We start from the raw sequence: 18,751 nt of genomic DNA on the forward strand, positions 1-18,751 counted from the left end.
TTCGCTTGGCATTTTGCACTTTTCTTCTAGAACATTCTGTGACTTCTCAAGTGACTTTTCATGCTTTCGTTTTTCATTTTTGAGGGATCTTGATTGCTCTCACTCCGATGTAAAGCTTGTTGCTGCTTCTACTGCCCATTAACTGAACTTATGAGTGAACGTACGTAGTGAAATGACATTTGTGTAAATTGTTTGCTGGTGTTTTTAAGTAGTTTCTGTGGTTATTGTGTTAGTGATTTCGAAATAGAGGGTTCTTGAAATTTGGTGACATAAAGCGCTGTATTATACCATGGCTCTTTGATATTATGTGGGATAGCTTGAAAGTTGAGTTCAAATTTTGTTAACTTACGTGCAGTCTTTGTTCCCATATTTTTCATCGTTTTCAGCTTTTTCTAGTTTATTGTGATCATTTTTGTAAATGCAGGATCCGCAGATGGTGTTCAATCTGATCAAGGCAAGAGCGAGAACGTCCAATCTGAATGATGAGTTGGGTCGAATTAAACATGTGTTCTCTGACAAGACAGGAACTCTAACTCAGAACAAGATGGAGTTCAAAAAGTGTTTCGTCAACGAGACTGCTTTTGACACTGATGATGGTGAGGTGGAATTTCTTCACTTGTATTCTTAATATCTAGTTCGTCCATCATGTTTGTCCACAATCAGAGCCAGTTCAATAACAGTTTCCAATAGAAATGGTTTAAACGTTTCAATTTCCAGGTGACAAAGCTAGTTGCGGTGAGAAATATAAATTCATGGCCAATTGGAATCAAATAATTTTCTGATCTTCGTCATTTTCTGAGAGTTTATCATTTTTGTGAGGGGTGAAATTGAACAAGATGTTCAATTCTCGACTCGGACTTTCATTTGTGCTGAAACCAAAAGATGACTGTTGTAATTAAAGAACGAGACGATCTGTCAATTTGTGGTTTATTAATAGCCGCACAGCGATAGCTGGGGCTATTATTGGCCTTCTCTTGGTTTTTTACGACTCGAAGAGGAGTATTGGTTTTCTCTCGGTCTTTTTTTTTTTACAGGAAGTAGATTTGTTCACGCGGCATTTTGACCTAAAAGCGAAACTGAGAAAAGCTGTCTTGGTGAACAGATTTTTGCTAAGCGAGAGAAGTTTTTTGATCATGCGCTGCGTTTACTGAATGACTTTTTGACTTTGAAAAGTAGTTTTTGACTGAATGGCACATATAGATAACCGTTTTTAGCCGTTTTTTCGTCTAAGTGGCCCAATTTTTTGCTTTTAATTTGGTTTCGTGTAGAAATAAATTGGTTTTGATACTATTTGGAAATGTCAACCTGGGAAATTGATGACAGTGTTTTGCAGAGCCTGAAAATGCGTTTAAAGTTGAAAATTGGCATATATTTCTTGATTTTTTAGTTAATATTTGGGTTTTTTTTATTAATTTCTTCATTTTTGGATCTTTTAACCGTCTTTTTGTCAAAAATCAGTTAATATGGCAGCTTCTCTTTGATATTTCATATACTCAACGCCTCTTTCTACCTCGATGTAATTTTGTTTAATAAAATTGTACATATGCTAATCCGATTTTGGTAGTTTTTTTCCGATTTTCGTCAGTTTTTTGTCTGTATTTTGGTTGTAACTGCTAGAAATAGTCTTTTTGTGCAACGTGAGGGACTTCAATTTCGTTTCAATAAAAATTCAATCATTTTTTGGTGTTAAGTTTTTGAAAAATGGTTACAAATTTATCATAAATGCAGTCTTAAAAATTTTTAAATTTTTTGACCATTTTTTTTTGCAAAATGTTTCTATGTTTCGTATTTGTGAATTCTGCTTTTCCCTTTTTTTGCTCTCTTCAGGAAGATAGATCTTTGTATCGGATGACCAGTTATCTTTTCTATTTCTTGAATGCTGAACAATGAAATGTATTCGTTTTTCTTGAATTTTTGAAATTGATTTTTAACTTTCAAAAATCATGAATGTTTTTTTCTTGCGGTGTTCCTTACATTGCGCACATATTCTTCACATTATAGTTAGTATCATTCTAGCTTTGTTCTGGTACCTACATTTATTTCTGCTATATTGATTTTCTCAGTTGTTAAAAATGAATGATTTCCGCGTTTTCTTAGATTTTCGTCATTTGTTTGGTTTGCAATCGATTTCATTCAACATAAGGCAGTACTGACAGTTGCATTTTAATGATTTCAGGTTTTTTAACGTTACCAAACGTTTTCATTAATATGAAATTTTGCTGCATTTTGTTTCTCTTGGTGACAGTTTTTAGACAAGTTTAACCAATTTTTAGAACAGACCTTGAGAGGCAGTGAGCTAATGGTTTAATACAAAAGGTAGTGGCTTCTGCTGCAATTACGGTTTTGTTAATGAAGTTTTCACGCTTCGAGTCGCTTCCGGAATTCTTCCGGCTATGTTTTTTTTATTTCGTCGTCATGATTTTTGTTACGACCATATGACGTCACAGCCACTTTTTGTTCATTTGTTCATGCAATTTCAACTGAATTGCATGTGTGACGTCATTTTTCGCTCTAAGTGGAGCGAGTTTTTCTGTTCATGCGCGTGATTAAATTTTTGGTCACACTTGACTTACCTCACTCTCAAAAATGACTTCCTCAATTTGAAATTGACTTTTATTTACTTTACTTCAAAGAGATAAGGTCAAATGGGTGTGTGTCACTCTAAATGAAGGTTATTTGAGATCAGCTAATAGAGGCAGCAATAACTTATACAGATTTTTAATCAAAATAACAGATCAGCATTCAATGAAAAGACGAATTTTTTTGGTCTGTCTTTTTTACTGTTTTTTTAGACTGCCGATCTACGAATCTATTGCGGCTATTTTCTGGCAATCTGCCAGCTATGTTTGCGATGAGTACTTATCTTTAGTTAGCTCAAGCTTGTCAAATTTTAAAATGAATTTACACTGAAAGACAGATTTTATTCACAAACAATTGGACTTGCCTCAAAAAGTTTTCTAGACGAGCCTCAGAAACACCTGTAAATATGCTATCCATCATTGTATCGTCTTGCTCAAAATTCCGATCTCTGAATATAAATATTAGCACATTTCCATTTCAGACCTGAACAAGACGTCAGTTAAGAAAAATTATATGGATGACAACAACATGGGAGGGCTGCACGAATTCATACTTATGATGGCCAGCTGTAACAGTGTCACACCCAACGAAAAAGCAAACGCCGGATTCATATCCAGTTCACCAGACGAACATGCTCTGGTTTTGGGTGCGAAATCCCTGGGATACACGTTGAAATCTAGGGGCACTAACGGTTCATTAGTGGAACTGCCGGACGGAAACGTTGCCAAGTTAAAGGAAATTGAAGTGGTTCCCTTCGACAGTAACCGAAAACGCATGTCGCTCATTTTTAAAGATGTTTCGAATGGTCCAGACGGTGGTGATTACAAAATATTCACAAAGGGAGCTGATATGACAATGCTGGATAAATTGAACCCGCAATCACTGGCAATTTATAATAAGCGTGCCCTGCCTGAAGTCAATGAGTACTCAAAAGAAGGATTGCGAGTTCTAGTCTTCGCAAGCCGAAAGCTAACGCCGGATGAAGTTACAAATCTGGATACAATAAAAGGAAAATTGTCAGATCCGACAACTAAAGCCGAAGAGGTAGCTGACTGAAAATTTTGCATTGATATGCAATGTAGTCATTTGCTTTTTAATTGCGCGCTCTCAAGACGGCATTTGCAGCAATTATATTAGTCCTATTGGTCATTTTTATGCGATTTTTCGTACGACCGATTCAACTATTGTCTTTTCATCGAAATAAACGGGATAAACTGGTTACGACCGATAGCATGGAGTCTCAGTGTATTACTATTAGATCTTTATTGGTCCTTGGAAGTTGCAGCAAGAGCAAGATTGCTACGATGGCACAGATTGAAAGAAAGAAAAAATGTTTGTCGCATGTCACCACCCCATATCCCTATTTACTCCCATCCATCAACAAACACGCACCTGCACACTTGTTTAAGCCAAAGTATCTAGCTATAAACCCCTTGTACGAAAAGAAAGTGAGAAAGGAAAGGGGGAAAGAAAAAGAAAAGTAAGTGAGAAAAGAAAGTGAGAGAAGATTGTGAGAAAATAAAGCAAGAAAGTGAGAAAAGAAAGTGAAAAGAAAATGAGAAAAGTAAGTGAGAGAAGATTGTGAGAAAATAAAGCAAGAAAGTGAGAAAAAGAGAAAAGAAAATAAAATTAGAAAGTGGGGAAAAAGCGAGAAAATTAACTGAGAAAAGGAAGTGAGAAAATAATGTGATGAAAGAAAATGGGAGAAGAAAGTGAGAAAATAAAGCAAGAAAGTGAGAAAAAGAGAAAACAAAGTAAGAACAGAAAGTGAGAATTTTTTCCGTGATCTTTTTATTAGTGTGATCGATTTAAATTTCGCCAAAAGAAACGGTGTGAACATTTCAAGCAATAGCTTTAAACATACAGAGTTCCGTTTCAGAGCCGCAACTCCTCTCAACGGCTATTATTTAGGCGCTGTCATTTTTTAATTCTTTTTACATAAGTCACCACTTTCACGTTTGATTGCTGACTTACCTCATTCTGTGTTTCAACTGAGTTGAATTTAGAATTCCTGCAATAAAGTCGGCACTTAGACCTAATTTTTGAAAACAATTCATTGACTTATCAAAGTTCCTTCGTGTATGTTGCTAAGTGGTTCTAGTGTTACGGTTATAGTTCTCCAATTTAGAAGCTGATTTTACCATATCGAATCTAATGATAAAGTTTTTGACACTTGAAAAAATTAGGCTGTTGTAAATTTTTTTTCGTTTTTCTAATTTTTTCAATCCCAATGTGAGGCGTTGGGGTCAACTTGCCGGCTTTGTTTTAATTTTTCTATTTGCTCACCAATGAGGCTGTCCTTTATGAGCTGAAGATATATTCTATCAGTACGCCCATGCCTGTCGATTGCGTGGAATTAACCTGATATCAGTCGGTTATCCTATATATTAAACGCGTGAGCTGTAAAGTGGGACAAAATTTTTGCAGGTTTAAGGGGCCTCTCGAAGCTCATGTTTAAGAGCCGCATTGAGCAGCATGTTTATGCGAACATATCGAGAGAGGTCAATGACCTAAAAGGCTCAAAGTAGATGGGTGAGAATCGAACCTAGGACAAAAGACTGTTAGTCAGGTGCAGTAACCACGAGGCTAAGTGGGCTTGAAAGTATGCTCGCCCAGAGAGAGGATTTACTGTTCTGGGTACTACGTGTTTTTTGAAGGCTCCCGAACTAAGTTTGAAGTTCTTATTGTAAACGTGTGTTTTTCTGCAAAGTTTTACAGATTCTGCGCTATTCTAGAACACTCTTAGATTTCAACTAAGTTTTTCACGCTTTACTTTTTTTGATTTTTGTGTGATCTCAAATGCTCTCAATCTTAAATGTGTTTATTGATACGATAAAAGCGATTGTGAGAAACGGGGGTTTGTAGTCGTTATAGTGCAGTTGGTAAGATGGAGGACTGCTATTCTGAGGGGCGTGGGTTCGAGTCCGCGTCGGGTACCCTCAATTTTGTAGACTTTTGTAGACTCACTTTCTTTTCTCACTTTCTTTTCTCACTTTCTTTTCTCTTTTTCCCTTCTTTTATCACTTTCTTTGCTCGCTTTCTTTTCTTACTTTCTTTTCTCACTTTTTTTCTCACTTTCTTTTCTTTATTAATAGCCGCGAAGCGATAGCGGCTATTATTGGGGACATCGTGTTTTTTTTTTAATTCGTCGTCTCCATCGATGATTCTTACGACCTGACTTCTTGGAATTGACTTCAGTGACTTCTATTGCTTTGCAGTTAAAATTTGTGTACTTGAAGTTGTTTCTGCTTTTAGGTCAATTGCATGACTTACCTCACTCAAAAAATTGACTTCTGAACTCACTTATGGAACTTTAATTTTTTATGAAGATTTACTAGTTAATAGTGTGCATCTAAGTAGTGCCAATCTTATATGCCCTAATTTGTGATTATTAGACTTGAGTTTTTGATTTTGAATATCAATTTTGAAATAGCTCTTTAAGGGCGTTTTCCTTATAGAACGTATATGTCAAAAATTGACAGTCCGAAGCTAACCCGAAAAGTCTAGTGGTCTATTGAAGGACTGGTGGTCGATCTGTCTATCTTATTTCTTTAGGTGTTATCGCGGCTATTTTCCGGCAATCTGCCGGCTATGTTTTCTTTTCTCACTTTCTTCTCTCACTTTTTTCTCACTTTCTTTTCTCACTTTCTTTTCTCACTTTCTTTTCTCACTCTCTTTTCTCACTTTCTTTTCTCTTTTTCTTTTTTCGCTTTCTTTCCTCACGTTCTTTTTCACTTTCTTTTCTCACTTTCTTTTTAATAGCCGCGAAGCGATAGCTGAGGCTATTATTGGCCTTCTCTTGGTTTTTTTTATTTCGTCGTCAAAATTTTTGTTACGACCATATGACGTCACAACCACTTCAAATCTGCTTTTTGTTCATTTGTTCACAATTTCAACTGAATTGCGTGCGTGACGTCATTTTTCGCTCTTAGTTCGCTCTTAATTATATGGTCTAGAATGAAGTCGAAATATCATTTGATGTCCCAAGTTTAAGCGCACTTAACGGGCCTCAACCCACATCTTTTGAAATTGATTCTATCCTTGTTTCCATCCTTATTCTGAGCGAAGGAGTCCACTACCGCCATTTTAACGTAATCTTCCGACTGCTTCTTAGATATTAGCGTCTTTGAGTTGGCGTTATTTTCTATATTTGGTTCATTATAGATGTTTGTGTTGGAACGTGACTACGAGGACGCAGTGAAGCAACTGGAGTCGGATCTGGATTTGGTGGGTGTGTCAGCTGTGGAGGACAAATTGCAAGACGGAGTGCCAGAGTGTATTGCATCACTTAGAGCAGCTGACATTGTTGTATGGATGCTAACAGGTGCTAATCTGAACATTTCATAATTACAGCGTTTTAAATGTAATCGCACTTTCGTTTTCGAGTAAATTTTTAATTGTTCTCAACTGAAGTTTGTAGAAATTATATTTGTCCTGTGGTCTTTTTTGTGCAATTTTTCGCTTGACCGATTTTTCGTCTGACCCATTCAATTTTTCGTCCTCAAAAACGGCAGAAACGGGTAGTACTCGGAGGGTATTAAGTGGCCGAGCAGCTCTATTAGAGCCTTACGCCTTGCTATTCTCAAAAAATGCGATTCAACGAAACTGTTTTGAGAAGACAATTTCAAGGTGGCGGTTTAAGGGCGATTTAGTGATAAAAGTTTGACTCCCCAGAAATACTCAAGAAAGTGTGATTTTTGAAAAAAAATATCATTGTTCAGAAGGTCATGGATTTAATGTCAAAAGATTAACTCTTGGATGCGGAATTCGGTCATATTTCGTTCAATTTTTTATCGTGTTAAATGATGATTTTGTGCTTAGGTGACAAACTGGAGACTGCGTACGAAATAGCGCACTCTTGCCAGTTATTCTCCAGTGACTCCTCCAGATTCACAGTGCATAAGTTGGAGGCCAGAGATGGTGACACAAAAGAGGACATTCTCCAGGAGATGGCCAGAATATCCAGTGATGTTCACTCTCACAAACCCACTCCTGGATCTGATGGTCCACCGGAACATGGACTTATATTTGAAGGTAATACACAATATTCGTTTTATTAGCCGCCCTCATCTTCTCAGCCGGCAATTATAGCGCTCCTAATTTTTTTTACAATTCAAAGAATTTGAATTATATTGGGGCGCTGTCTTTTTTTAAGATCTGTTCACACATTTTCATGATTTTTGAAGTCAAATTGGAAAAGTGATTTTGGTCACGCCGAAACAGGAAATGAAGAGAAAAAGAGAGTTTTGCGGCGTGAATTTTTTTCGCTCTAATTTTAAAGTAGAGTGAGAAAACGGTGTTTGAACAAAAATTCGCTATCTCGCTAGTGGTTTTTTGTTCACATGCGGCAATTTCTCTTTGATTTACTGTTTTTTCGATTTTTTGGATTGGATTTTTTTCTAAATGGTTTTCCCAATCCATTAATAGTCCGTTCTAGGTCTAGTTTTCTATTTAGTCGAAGAAAATTCTTTGAATTGCACGTCAGGACTTGCCCTGCTGTTTTTTTTTTACTTCGTCGAACAAAAAAATGTTTTGCTTTACCTCATTTTGCCGCTTTTTCAACATTTTGCGTGAAATCTTTGACTTCTCTGGGCTAGTTTCTCTCATTCTGCTAAAAGTGATTTCCAACATCAGTTGCTCAGCAAAGCAATTCAAAGTGAACAGAGTCAGTATAAAAAAATTGAAGTCAGAAATAGAAACGGGATAAACCCATAAAGCCCAATTTTAGATGCCCGCTATTTGAACGTCGTTCCTATAAGTCTTAGTTACCATCTCTAATGCTTATTGGTATTGATAGTAGCCACTGTAGCCTCTCTAAGAAACAGAAGTATGTTCAACTACAAAATGCCATCAAAATAAATCGGACTTAAAAAATGTTTTTGTACAAAAATCTTTTTTCAATATCTTCTATTCTTTCAATCTCAATCATGCTTATTGGAATCAACGGCGGCTATTTTTCGGCAATCTGCCGGGTATGTTTTCATTGTCAGCAGACATTTCTAAAAGAGTCGAGTGGGAGCTGAGTAGTTTTTTTTACTTAACACTACCAAACGATAATAATAGAAAAAGCTTAGAGCCTTTTGCAATGTCAATTGAAGATGACAAAATTAGTGCCTATTTATTAGGAGGAGCGAAAGTCGAAGAGTCTGGAGCTATTGAAACACGTGAACTAAAAACACGTTTTCGAATACAAGTTTTTGCTAATATCTCTGTTCCAACCCCAATTGAGGGGGAGGAACTATATGCTCAACTTGTTGACTTCATTCAGTGGATTTTGCCCGACCGATATAATTAACGTAGAAAGTTATGAGTTGTAAATTTGAGCATAGAAATTTTTGATTTTGGACTTTTTTGATGAGTTATTGAGGTTTAAAGTTTTTGAGATGTCGGTTATTATATTTTGTCTACAAAAGACATTTCGACGCTAAAATACAGCAATATTTCGGTTAAATTGAAGCTTACTAAAATGATTCAGAAAGCATATAGAGCGAAGACTACTGACAATGGGTCAATTTGCAGTATAAATATAGATTTATTTATAGTTGTTGTTGAGCTAAGATATCATGATAGAGCGGTTTTCAAAACAGTTTATGCTTTCCGAATTTTTCTAATTCTTTTTTGACTATTTTAACATGTACAGTTGAGGGCTTTAAGTAGCATTTTTAATTCGAAGTGATTAAGCTGATTTTTTCAACTTCGCCAAATGTTGCCTAATTTGACGCCAAATTTACGGCGCAAAATTTCACTGACAGTTTTTTTCAATAGTTATCAAGGTTGTTTGATGTTCAAGGTGAGTTTCTTGCAATCACTTCAAAAAATTCTGTAAATTGAAAAAAAAATAGAATTATTTAACATCTCGGCTTATTTTGTCAATTTTAGCGAAAGAACTATTATTGAAAGCTGATGTCCGAATTAAAATTGCCAGTAGGGGTAAACTGCCGTATGACAGTTTTATTGTCTTGTCAACTAATCTCATTAAGGGCAGTTCTCACCCTTTGCTAAGGAGACATAAATCAACCTAATTCACGAATTAGGTTTGAGCGAGTGGCACTTGGAATTTTGAAACTAATTGCTTTGAAAAATTTGCGAACTTTCGAGTTTGGCTTGTATTCGTTAATTGCTCTCAAATGAAGTTTGTATCATTTGTTAGTCCGGTGATTTTTACTGGACTTTTTTTCTCCTGGCAAATTTGACTTTTAGTCCTCAAAAACGGGATAAACAGGTAGCGTCTGGAGGGCATTACGGGCTCTTGGAGCCTCTCTTCGTACTAAATTCTAAGCATTTATTTGCTCAATTGTATTGGAGATTTAAGTTCATGATTTGAAGGTCTATGTCAAAAGAGCAAAATCAAAAGAAACGGGTTAAACCGATATAGCACGGTCATTAACTCAGAGTGTATTAGGTTATCAAAGTTCATTAGAGCGATTGCTAGTTGATATTAGTATTAAACTTAATAGCTTTCCGTTTCGAAGCTGAACTAAGTATAGTTTTAGAATCTTAGTCCTAGTTACCAGGTGTGGTCCTTATTGGTATTGATTTTTATCACTGTATTCTCTCATTAAGAAACAGAAGTGTGCCTAGTTACGCTAACCAAACAAAATTGAGAGAACATTTTTCCGCAAGCTTTTCGTTTCAATCCCAGTCTGGTTCATGGGAATCAATGGTGGATGTTTTCCAGCAATAGACCCATTAAATGTCTAATCACTTGATCAAAGTTAAAACCAATGATCGTATTTTTTAGACATTACGGTTAATTACAAAATATTTTATGTAGCGTGACAGGCTTGCATATTCCATTCATCTTAAGTTCTGCTTTTTTTTCAAAGCTGCTGATCTATAACAAAAAGAAACAGTTAAAAACAATCGTCAATCTTTATTGAAACCAATTGTCGAGATTACTAATAATTACAGGCTAAATGTGTCGGACATATTTTTATCAATTACCTTGTGGGAGTTTTTTCGGTTTGGCTCATGTCCATTTTTCGTTCGTCTCAAATTGTTTTGCTTTTTCAAAAAATTTGAATCCAAAGGTTCAGACTGACTTAGCCTTGCATTTTTTTGATCAGTAATGGTCATTTTTTTGTACTACGTTGTCCTCCGGGCAATTTTGGTGTTAATGAATATTCATTTTGTACCAGTTGAATGGCAAAAATGACGTTGAACTCTGCCTTGAAAAAAATTGCTGGCCTTGAAAAAATTGATAGTTATTTCTAAAAATGTTAGTTTGTTTGTGTAATTATGTACCGGGGTGTTGATGAATGAAAATTCTCAGGGTCAATTTAACTTTTTGGCACACATTTGTTGTGGTTTGTAGTCTATTGTCTAGTACGAATACAAAGTTATAATAGAATACAAGTTTGGCTTTCTCTACCTGAGGTGAAATTTTGCGGAGTTTTGATTACTGAGTATCCATGTGTAGGCTATACGGTATAGCAATAAGCATAAAAATGTGGATGTTTTAGTAAAGTTCAGGCGAGGCACAAAATATGGGCGAAGGTGCAAAATTTTTCTTAGATCTAATGAAGACTTCACTTGGCTACGAAGTTATTATCAGTAAATTATGTGTGGTGTCCGTGGTTTTGTTAACAACTGTTTTAACTGAAGTAGATAACATTACCGCGTGGTGCTGCGCAGGACTACTTTTTGGGTTGTATGCCTGTCTATATCGATGACCCTGCCACGCTTCTGATCCTCTGATGAGATAAGTGATTACTCAAGATTCAATAACTGAATAACCGTAAACTCCTGAGTAAAGACATATTTGAACTGTTTTGATGGTTCCTGTAAAAGTGACATATTGATGCGAATAATTATTTGACTCCATTTCAGGTTCCATTTTGAAGACTCTCGAGTTTTCTCCGAAGAACGAAGACATGATGAAACGATTGTATTACTTCACTCGCAATTTCAAGTCAGTAGCAGCATGTCGATTGGAGCCACTGCAGAAGGCAGAACTGGTTGAGATGACACAGACACTAGCGAAGGGAGAGATTACACTAGCTATTGGCGACGGAGCCAATGATGTGCCTATGATTCAAGTTAGAAAGTTGTACTCTATTCGGAGGATTTTTTTCGGAGGTTATAAGAGCATCGCTGTGGCTGTAATCGGAAACTTATAGTTTATGACCGTTTTAAGTTCAATATGTTTGTTTGGCATTTGGTGTGAATTAAATACCGAATAATATGAGAAAAGGACGTGTTCTGTAAGGCTATTAGCATTAAGTTAATACCACATTTATCTCGAGAAATTTGAATTGAAAAAATTACGGTATTGTTTGTTACATATACGGATTCTACTTCCTTATATGGCCTTGAAGGTATTATTAAACCGTGCTGCCTGTCAAATGAGGGTGTTATATTTGCAGGCTGCTCACGTTGGCATAGGAATTCAGGGTGAAGAGGGTTTGCAAGCAGTGCTGGCTAGTGATTACTCTATTGGCCAGTTCCGGTTCTTGAAGCGTCTTCTCTTCATTCACGGGGCATTCAGCTACCAGAGGGTGTCCAAGACTATCCTCTACTCCTTCTACAAAAACATCACCCTTTACTTCATCAATGTAAGATAAGTTTCTCCATACAAAACTCAATCATAAACCACAACATCCAAACAAGAGGGTAGTTTTGTATCCTCCATAGAATCAAAATGGCATTCCAAACCCCTCCAGTTCTATGTGTCATTTATAATAGTTAATCCTTCCAATTAATAGGTTACGTGAACCATTGTATCCAGTTTCATCACACAGTCTTATGAAAGAGTCGGCGCGAAATCGTTCCAGATCCTAATTTAACAAGAGGTGATTTCTAGTGCGGTATTTTTTGGGCCAAGCAGAGGACTGAAATACTCAATTGTTCTGACCGCTTCTGTTTTCTGACCTGTCATCTTCCAAACAAACCTCAAAATTGAATAATCATCGACAGATTTAACTGTGCGCAAATTTTAGCTAAGTTTTCATCAGAAATGTGTAAATATGTCTTTCAGTTCTGGTATCAGTTTGCGTGTGGTTTTTCTGGCCAGTCCGTGTTCGACAAGTTTACCCTGAGCATGTACAACATAATGTTCACATCCCTGCCCTTGTTGAGTCTGGGTCTGCTGGATAGACCAGTGTCGGAAGAGAAGATGCTCAAGAACGTATTCCTGTACAGGACTTCACAATACTCCCTTAAATTCAACGCAAAGGTCAGTCAAAGCTTGCTCCATATCATTGACCCCTAACATTGTCGGTGTTGAATTATTCCCTCCTCCTTTTTATGCTCCTGTCAGTTATCTCAAAAAATTACAATCTTCCAAGAGCGCTTCTTGTGTATTCCCCATCTTGTAAAATAACTCCAAGTCTTCTTATGGATTTTGTATCTTGTTAATTGCTCACAAGCAAGGCTCGCTGCAGCCCTGTTCTTTTAGCCCTATTGGCCTTTTTAATGCAAGTTTTCGTACAGCGGATTTTCTGTCTGATAGGTTTTCGTCTGTCCGCCTCATTTTTGACTTTTCGTCAAAACAAACGGGATAAACTGGTAAATCCTCAGGGGAATTAAGTCACGCAGTGGTTATTTTAGAAATCACTGAAACCGTGTACGAGACTTGATTTCAAGGGTGGTTTAAGTTTAACGCCTCTTACCAGCACCCCCCCCCCCCCCCCCTACGCCCCACTCACTTAACTGTGTATGCATGAAATCACGCTGGAAATGAATTTTTAGATGGTTTCGCACCTCTTTCACCCTTTTTAGCCCCTACCGATTATACTCACCAGTGAAGATAAGCTTCCTAGGCATAAGCTAGTTGACACCAATGCCAACGCCATGATAATTAGTTTGGAATCAATTAGATTTAAAAGCAAAATCTGAGGCTATTGTTGACCTTCTTTTAGTTTTTTACGACTCGCTCAGTATTGGTTCTCATCGGTATTTGTAGCTGCGCAGCATTAGCTGAGCGTACCTATGTAGAGGTAAATTGCTCTCAAACGATTTTTGTCCCAACTGTTTGGATCATGTTGGTCTTTTTAAGCATTTTTTTTGATCGATTTCTGCTAAGCATTTGACTTTTGCTCTCAAAAACGGGATAATCAATTTAAGCCCGGAATTGAGTCGCCGAGCAGCTTTCTAAGTGTTTAACTAGTCTGACAATCACGGAAGTTACAGAAAAACATTATTAATTTGAAGGCCAATTTTGGCCTTTTGGATCACGCTACTTCTACACCTCAGAACGCAATCCACCATCCCGAACACTCTAATGCGCCCCTTTTACGCCCGTACTTTCCTCGGCACTCAAGTTTAAGCTATCCCTAATTCCAAGCTAGCTGCTATAGAAGACAGCAGCTCGTCAATTGTTCGAAAGAAATATTCGCCCAACGCTAGTAGGTTATGTTCGTTTAATAGCCGCCCTCACTCATCTCATCCGGTTATTATAGCGGCCCGATTTTTTTTTCTTTGTCGAATAAGAGTTTGTTCTGCTTTGCCTTAAGTCACAGGTTATTCAACATTTTGTGGAAAGCTTTTTGACTTCTCTTGGCTAGTTTCACTTTTCACTCTTTCTGCTCAAAGCGCTTTTAAACACCAGTTGCTCAGCAAAGCAATCTAAATTGAACGGAGTCATTAAAATGAAATCAAAAAAAGAAACGATTAAATCCCAATTTTAGATGCCAGGTACTAATTAATTATATCAGATAATCTGATATGAACATTTGTTTAATTGCTCTTGAACGAAGAAGTTCATGGCAGTTATTGTAAACGTGATGGTCTTTTTTTAAGCAAATTTTTCACTTGACGGTTTTTGCGCTTTTCTTCTAGAACGTTCTTTCACTTCTCAACTTCTTTTTCGTTCTTTGACGCTTTTGTTTTTCATTTTTTGTTCGACCATTCTCAAATTAAGGCTGGTAAATTTTTGGGCCCTAGATGTCAAGGAGTCTCCTATAGAGTTTGATAATATGTTACTGCATAGTTTCTAGGGATAATGCATTGTTCTTCAACTTTTTAACATCAAGAATTTTAGCATTTTTTTATCAAAAATTTTTACCAATTTTTATCAATTTTTACCTTTATTGTCATTTTGGAAGTTTTGTAGACCCAGGGGCCAGAAGACCTCCTTTAGGGTTTGATAATTTATTACTGCATAGTTTCTAGTGGTAATGGAACGGTTTTCAACTTTTAATATTACAAATTTTTTAAGCAATTTTAAAACTTAATTTTCAAATTTTTGAAAATTTTTGTAATTTTTTAGGTTTTTCCAGCCTCAAGAGCCAAGGAACCTCCTCTTGGGTTTAGTAATAGGTTACTCTATAGTTTGTAGATGTAATGGAACGTTTTGCTGGATTTTAACATTACGAATTTTTGCATTTTTTCTACTGAACTTGCAATTTTTTGGAATTTATTGTTATTATTTAGGTTTTTTCAGCCTCATGGGTCAGAAAAGCTCAGTTAGGGTTTGATAATAAGTTTCTGGAAAATTTATTTGCCATGCATTCGTTTTCTACTTTTTAATATCACTTCGCATTTTTTTTAAACTTAATGTTTTTCCAGATTTTAGTATCTCGAATTTAAGCAGTTTTTTAATATTCTCGATTTTTTTTTCATTTTTCCGTCACTAGGGGCTAAGGGAGCTCCTCCAAGGTTTGATAATAAGCTTTTGCGTGTTTTTTTGAGTTAATGGAATGGTTAGCAAAGTTTTAAATACTCGAGTTTCAGAAATTTTTTGATAAAATTAATTTTTTTTTTCAAATTTTTGGAAATTTATTGTATCAAGTTTATGGATCATTTTGAGCCAGTGAAACTATTTAAGGCTTGAAATAGGGAGACTGAATAGTCTTTTGAGGCAATCAAATGAGTCTGAAGATATTAATATTACGAATTTTAGCAAGATTTTTTAAAGTTTGCATTAATTTAAAAAATTTTAGAATTGTGTCCTTTTCTGAGTTCAACAATCATTTTTGGCCAACGAAACTTTTCAAGTCTTGCAGATGGGTTGCATGGGAGAACTCCCGAGACGAAAAATTTTTTTCACATTGAAATCTTTGACTTTTTAAAAATTTTGCACTTTTCATCTTTATATGATTTAATTACTAACAAGGCCGGAAAACTAGAAGTTGCAGAGTCGAATCTCATTATGGAAAATATTCCTAGCTTTCTCTCTCTCTCTGTCGTTTGGGTTTTTTTGCTTCTCATTCTTGTTCACTTTGTATCTCTCTCACTATTTCTCTCTCTCTCTCACACACACACACTCCTTAACTCTTTTGTTGATGCCGCACTTCAGCTGCTGTTATGTTGCGTGATGTCATCATCTATTACCCTCAACTCACGCTCCTTCAATTTATCTAAAACTAGCCTCACTAAACTGTGGCTTGCTAACAACGAAGCCATCCGCTCGCCGGTTGTGTGAGAGCAATTCGCCCGACGGTAGTCGGTTATGTTCTCTATTACTCTCACCGCTAATAAAGCTTGATGTAACATCGGTTGCTTCTAAGTAACATGATTGTCACGCCCCTATTTCGTTCCTCATAGTTACGTGATGATTTTCCTTTAAATATCCATAAATAAGTGCTTTGATCTAGTTCATATTCAGATAAATCTCAAGGCCATATATAGCTAGTAATTCCATCTAGGCCTGTAACCCCTAATTTGTTTATGTTTATTAAAAACAACCGCAGATTGACAGTACTGATAAACATATCAAGTGCCTAAAAGCCTCAATATTTACCTTTTTGAGTTCCCTGACGATAAATTCGCATAATTGGTAATTAACTTCATGAGAAGATTATGTTCTTGGTGAAGTAATTATTCTGATAAAGTAGGTGCTAATACGGAAATTGTATATGTACTTAACAAACATCAAGAGACGTACAAAAGCCGGAAATTGCCCAACTTGTAGATCAGTAAATATTTACGAAGGACCAATATAACTCAAGGTACAGCCCTGCGGAACGACGATCACCAGACCACCGGAGAAACAGCCTGACTATCAGTTGCTATTCGAACTCAACAATAATCTCGAAACTTCTTATTCTATCTCTGAAAACTTTGTTATAATTTATGTTAAAATAATTAAAGATTGAACTGGAAATTCTTCACAAAATAACTAAGTTAGAACAGGCTTCTTCAGTGTTATATTGTGGCTAAATAAGGCTCTAAAACCCAAGGCAACTAGTGGATATATAGCGCATCCGAACCGCTCAGTAAAAGGCTATTACTAGCTAAGTTTATTCAAAATATATCCGCTAAAAAGCGCACTGTGAAACATCAAAATAAGTCCTTGTAAAATGACAATTATTCACACTATTTAATGCTAAAATTAACCTCCGAGAACACCATGAGGAGCACTCTCAAAATCAGTGCGTAACATGGTGACAGGAGTTACTAACTGTTTCCCAGTTTAACGGACCGAAATTCCGAATAATTCTCTGATTAATTTGACATTTTCTTCTTTCTTTTGACAAATTCGTTATCTTCTTCCACTTCATTACCTTAAGAACCTTCAATTAGTATCCAGCACTCCCTCTCCGAGCAAGACGATAATGCAGAAACCAGTAACAAAGGAAAGAAAGGATGGAAACTGTGTTTGTGTCTCTGTGGACTAAATGCAACAATAATTCAAAAGTGCTTGAGTGAACAACAACTGGAACAAACTCAACCACATCCGCCACTACGGACAAAAACAACACAGGGTATTTGCAAACGAGGATATTTTGAGTAAATGGATTTGTAAAATTACTTTCTGGTGCTTTATTTTTGTCAATTTATAAAGAACACATCCTCCTCGCTATTAACATCCGTAACAAACCTCAATTAGATAGTGAAATTAACCTTGATAACATCATCACTGACTGCCAAATAACCTCAGAATAAGCTAAATTACTGAAACCATAACCTAAATATTAACTAAAAGAGGGCAAAACTGAAATTTAAACAGAAAAATAAAACAATTATATTTAGTTTCCCCACCCAGCCCCGGAGGTTAATGAATCAAACAGTGACTTCGGTCATTATGCTGTTGCCTATCTGAGTGCAGCTTCCACAAGGTCTGTGCGGTTGTGGTCCCCACGAATTTTTCTATACTAAGGGGCACTCTTTAATGGTGAGACTTCGGCGGCCCATACGGCTTCAACGATATAAATCTGACGATTCGACCGGAGCTTTAGGCATAGGTTCATAAGCAGCCCATCTTTATTTTTTTTCTGACTGAATGGTTTCAGTAGTTTCTTTTTCTGATTTCTTGTGCTACTCATTCAACTTCTTTCATCTCTTTTCACCAATTAATCTCCCCATTAAGTTAAGTGTGATATTTAATACTTTAGAACGAAACTAAGACTGATTGAACGATATGTATATATTCTAAACCGGTAAAAAGCAAAATGGCACACGCCAAAATCAATATCACAGCCTTCTCTCGAGCAGGAACGGATAATTTTAACGTGTTTGAACAGTTAATAACAGGAGCAATCGGAGTCGCAGCAATCGCAGGGCGCAACAAGTAAATTTTTGCAATTACACTTAAAAGGAGATGCTTTACGATACTTCTTAACCCTACCAACGGCTACCAGACTAGTTTTTGCAGATATTATAACGGCTCTAAGAAATAGATTCACGCAAGACTACTTGAGAGAAATCAGAATAATAAAGTTATAGAACCAAAAGTTTAATCCAAAAACTGATACAGTGAAAAATTTCTTAAGAAAATTTCTTAAGTTAAGAACTGCAGCAAATAAGCATATCCAGCACCTGAAATAGTAGTAGCGGAAGCAGGAAGAGGTGATGCTGAAGCCCGTAGATTTGAAAGAGACAGCAGCAAGAGATGCTGCCCTTGAAACATCAGAAAATCGATAAAACGAACAAATAAAGCGCTTCTTCATTAAGTCTATGCCAAACTGGCTTAAGCCTAAGCTGTTAGAAAGGCCAGACACATACAATTGATCAATTATGCACTTTAGCTAGCCAACAGATTGCAATAAGGGAGATGTGTAATAGAGAAGAGTACTTTGATGATGGATTTAACGAAATAACTTAATCAAATACTGATAAAATGTTGAAGGCAAGAACTGTTATCTCTAATAATCAGAAAGAACTTGAACAGAAACTTGAACAGAGAGTAACACCTAAAAATGAGCCATCAGAACAAGGCACAGTAAACATTTTCACACCACATTACCCACAAGTCTACAGCCAAAGTTATAGACAAAATTTTCGCCCGCAA

At 36.3% G+C, this 18,751-nt stretch overlaps 1 protein-coding gene across 5 annotated transcripts in view; it reads left to right on the forward strand.

Annotated features, from left to right (window-relative positions):
- LOC142354248 (putative phospholipid-transporting ATPase IA) overlaps positions 1 to 18,751 on the forward strand; it is a 112,728-nt gene that overhangs the window by 25,443 nt on the left and 68,534 nt on the right. For 4 of the 5 annotated variants that reach the window (XM_075406504.1, XM_075406501.1, XM_075406502.1 and 1 more), the window contains 8 exons: positions 425 to 596; positions 718 to 735; positions 3,062 to 3,624; positions 6,745 to 6,904; positions 7,402 to 7,614; positions 11,410 to 11,618; positions 11,946 to 12,134; positions 12,557 to 12,754. In XM_075406504.1, coding sequence (XP_075262619.1) covers positions 425 to 596; positions 718 to 735; positions 3,062 to 3,624; positions 6,745 to 6,904; positions 7,402 to 7,614; positions 11,410 to 11,618; positions 11,946 to 12,134; positions 12,557 to 12,754 — 1,722 coding nt within the window. The remainder of the gene's footprint in view (positions 1 to 424; positions 597 to 717; positions 736 to 3,061; positions 3,625 to 6,744; positions 6,905 to 7,401; positions 7,615 to 11,409; positions 11,619 to 11,945; positions 12,135 to 12,556; positions 12,755 to 18,751) is intronic. The other variant, XM_075406503.1, reaches the window with a different exon arrangement.

Source organism: Convolutriloba macropyga, chromosome 15 (assembly GCF_964194025.1).
Source record: "Convolutriloba macropyga chromosome 15, txConMacr16.3, whole genome shotgun sequence".
Lineage (NCBI taxonomy): Eukaryota > Metazoa > Xenacoelomorpha > Acoela > Convolutidae > Convolutriloba > Convolutriloba macropyga.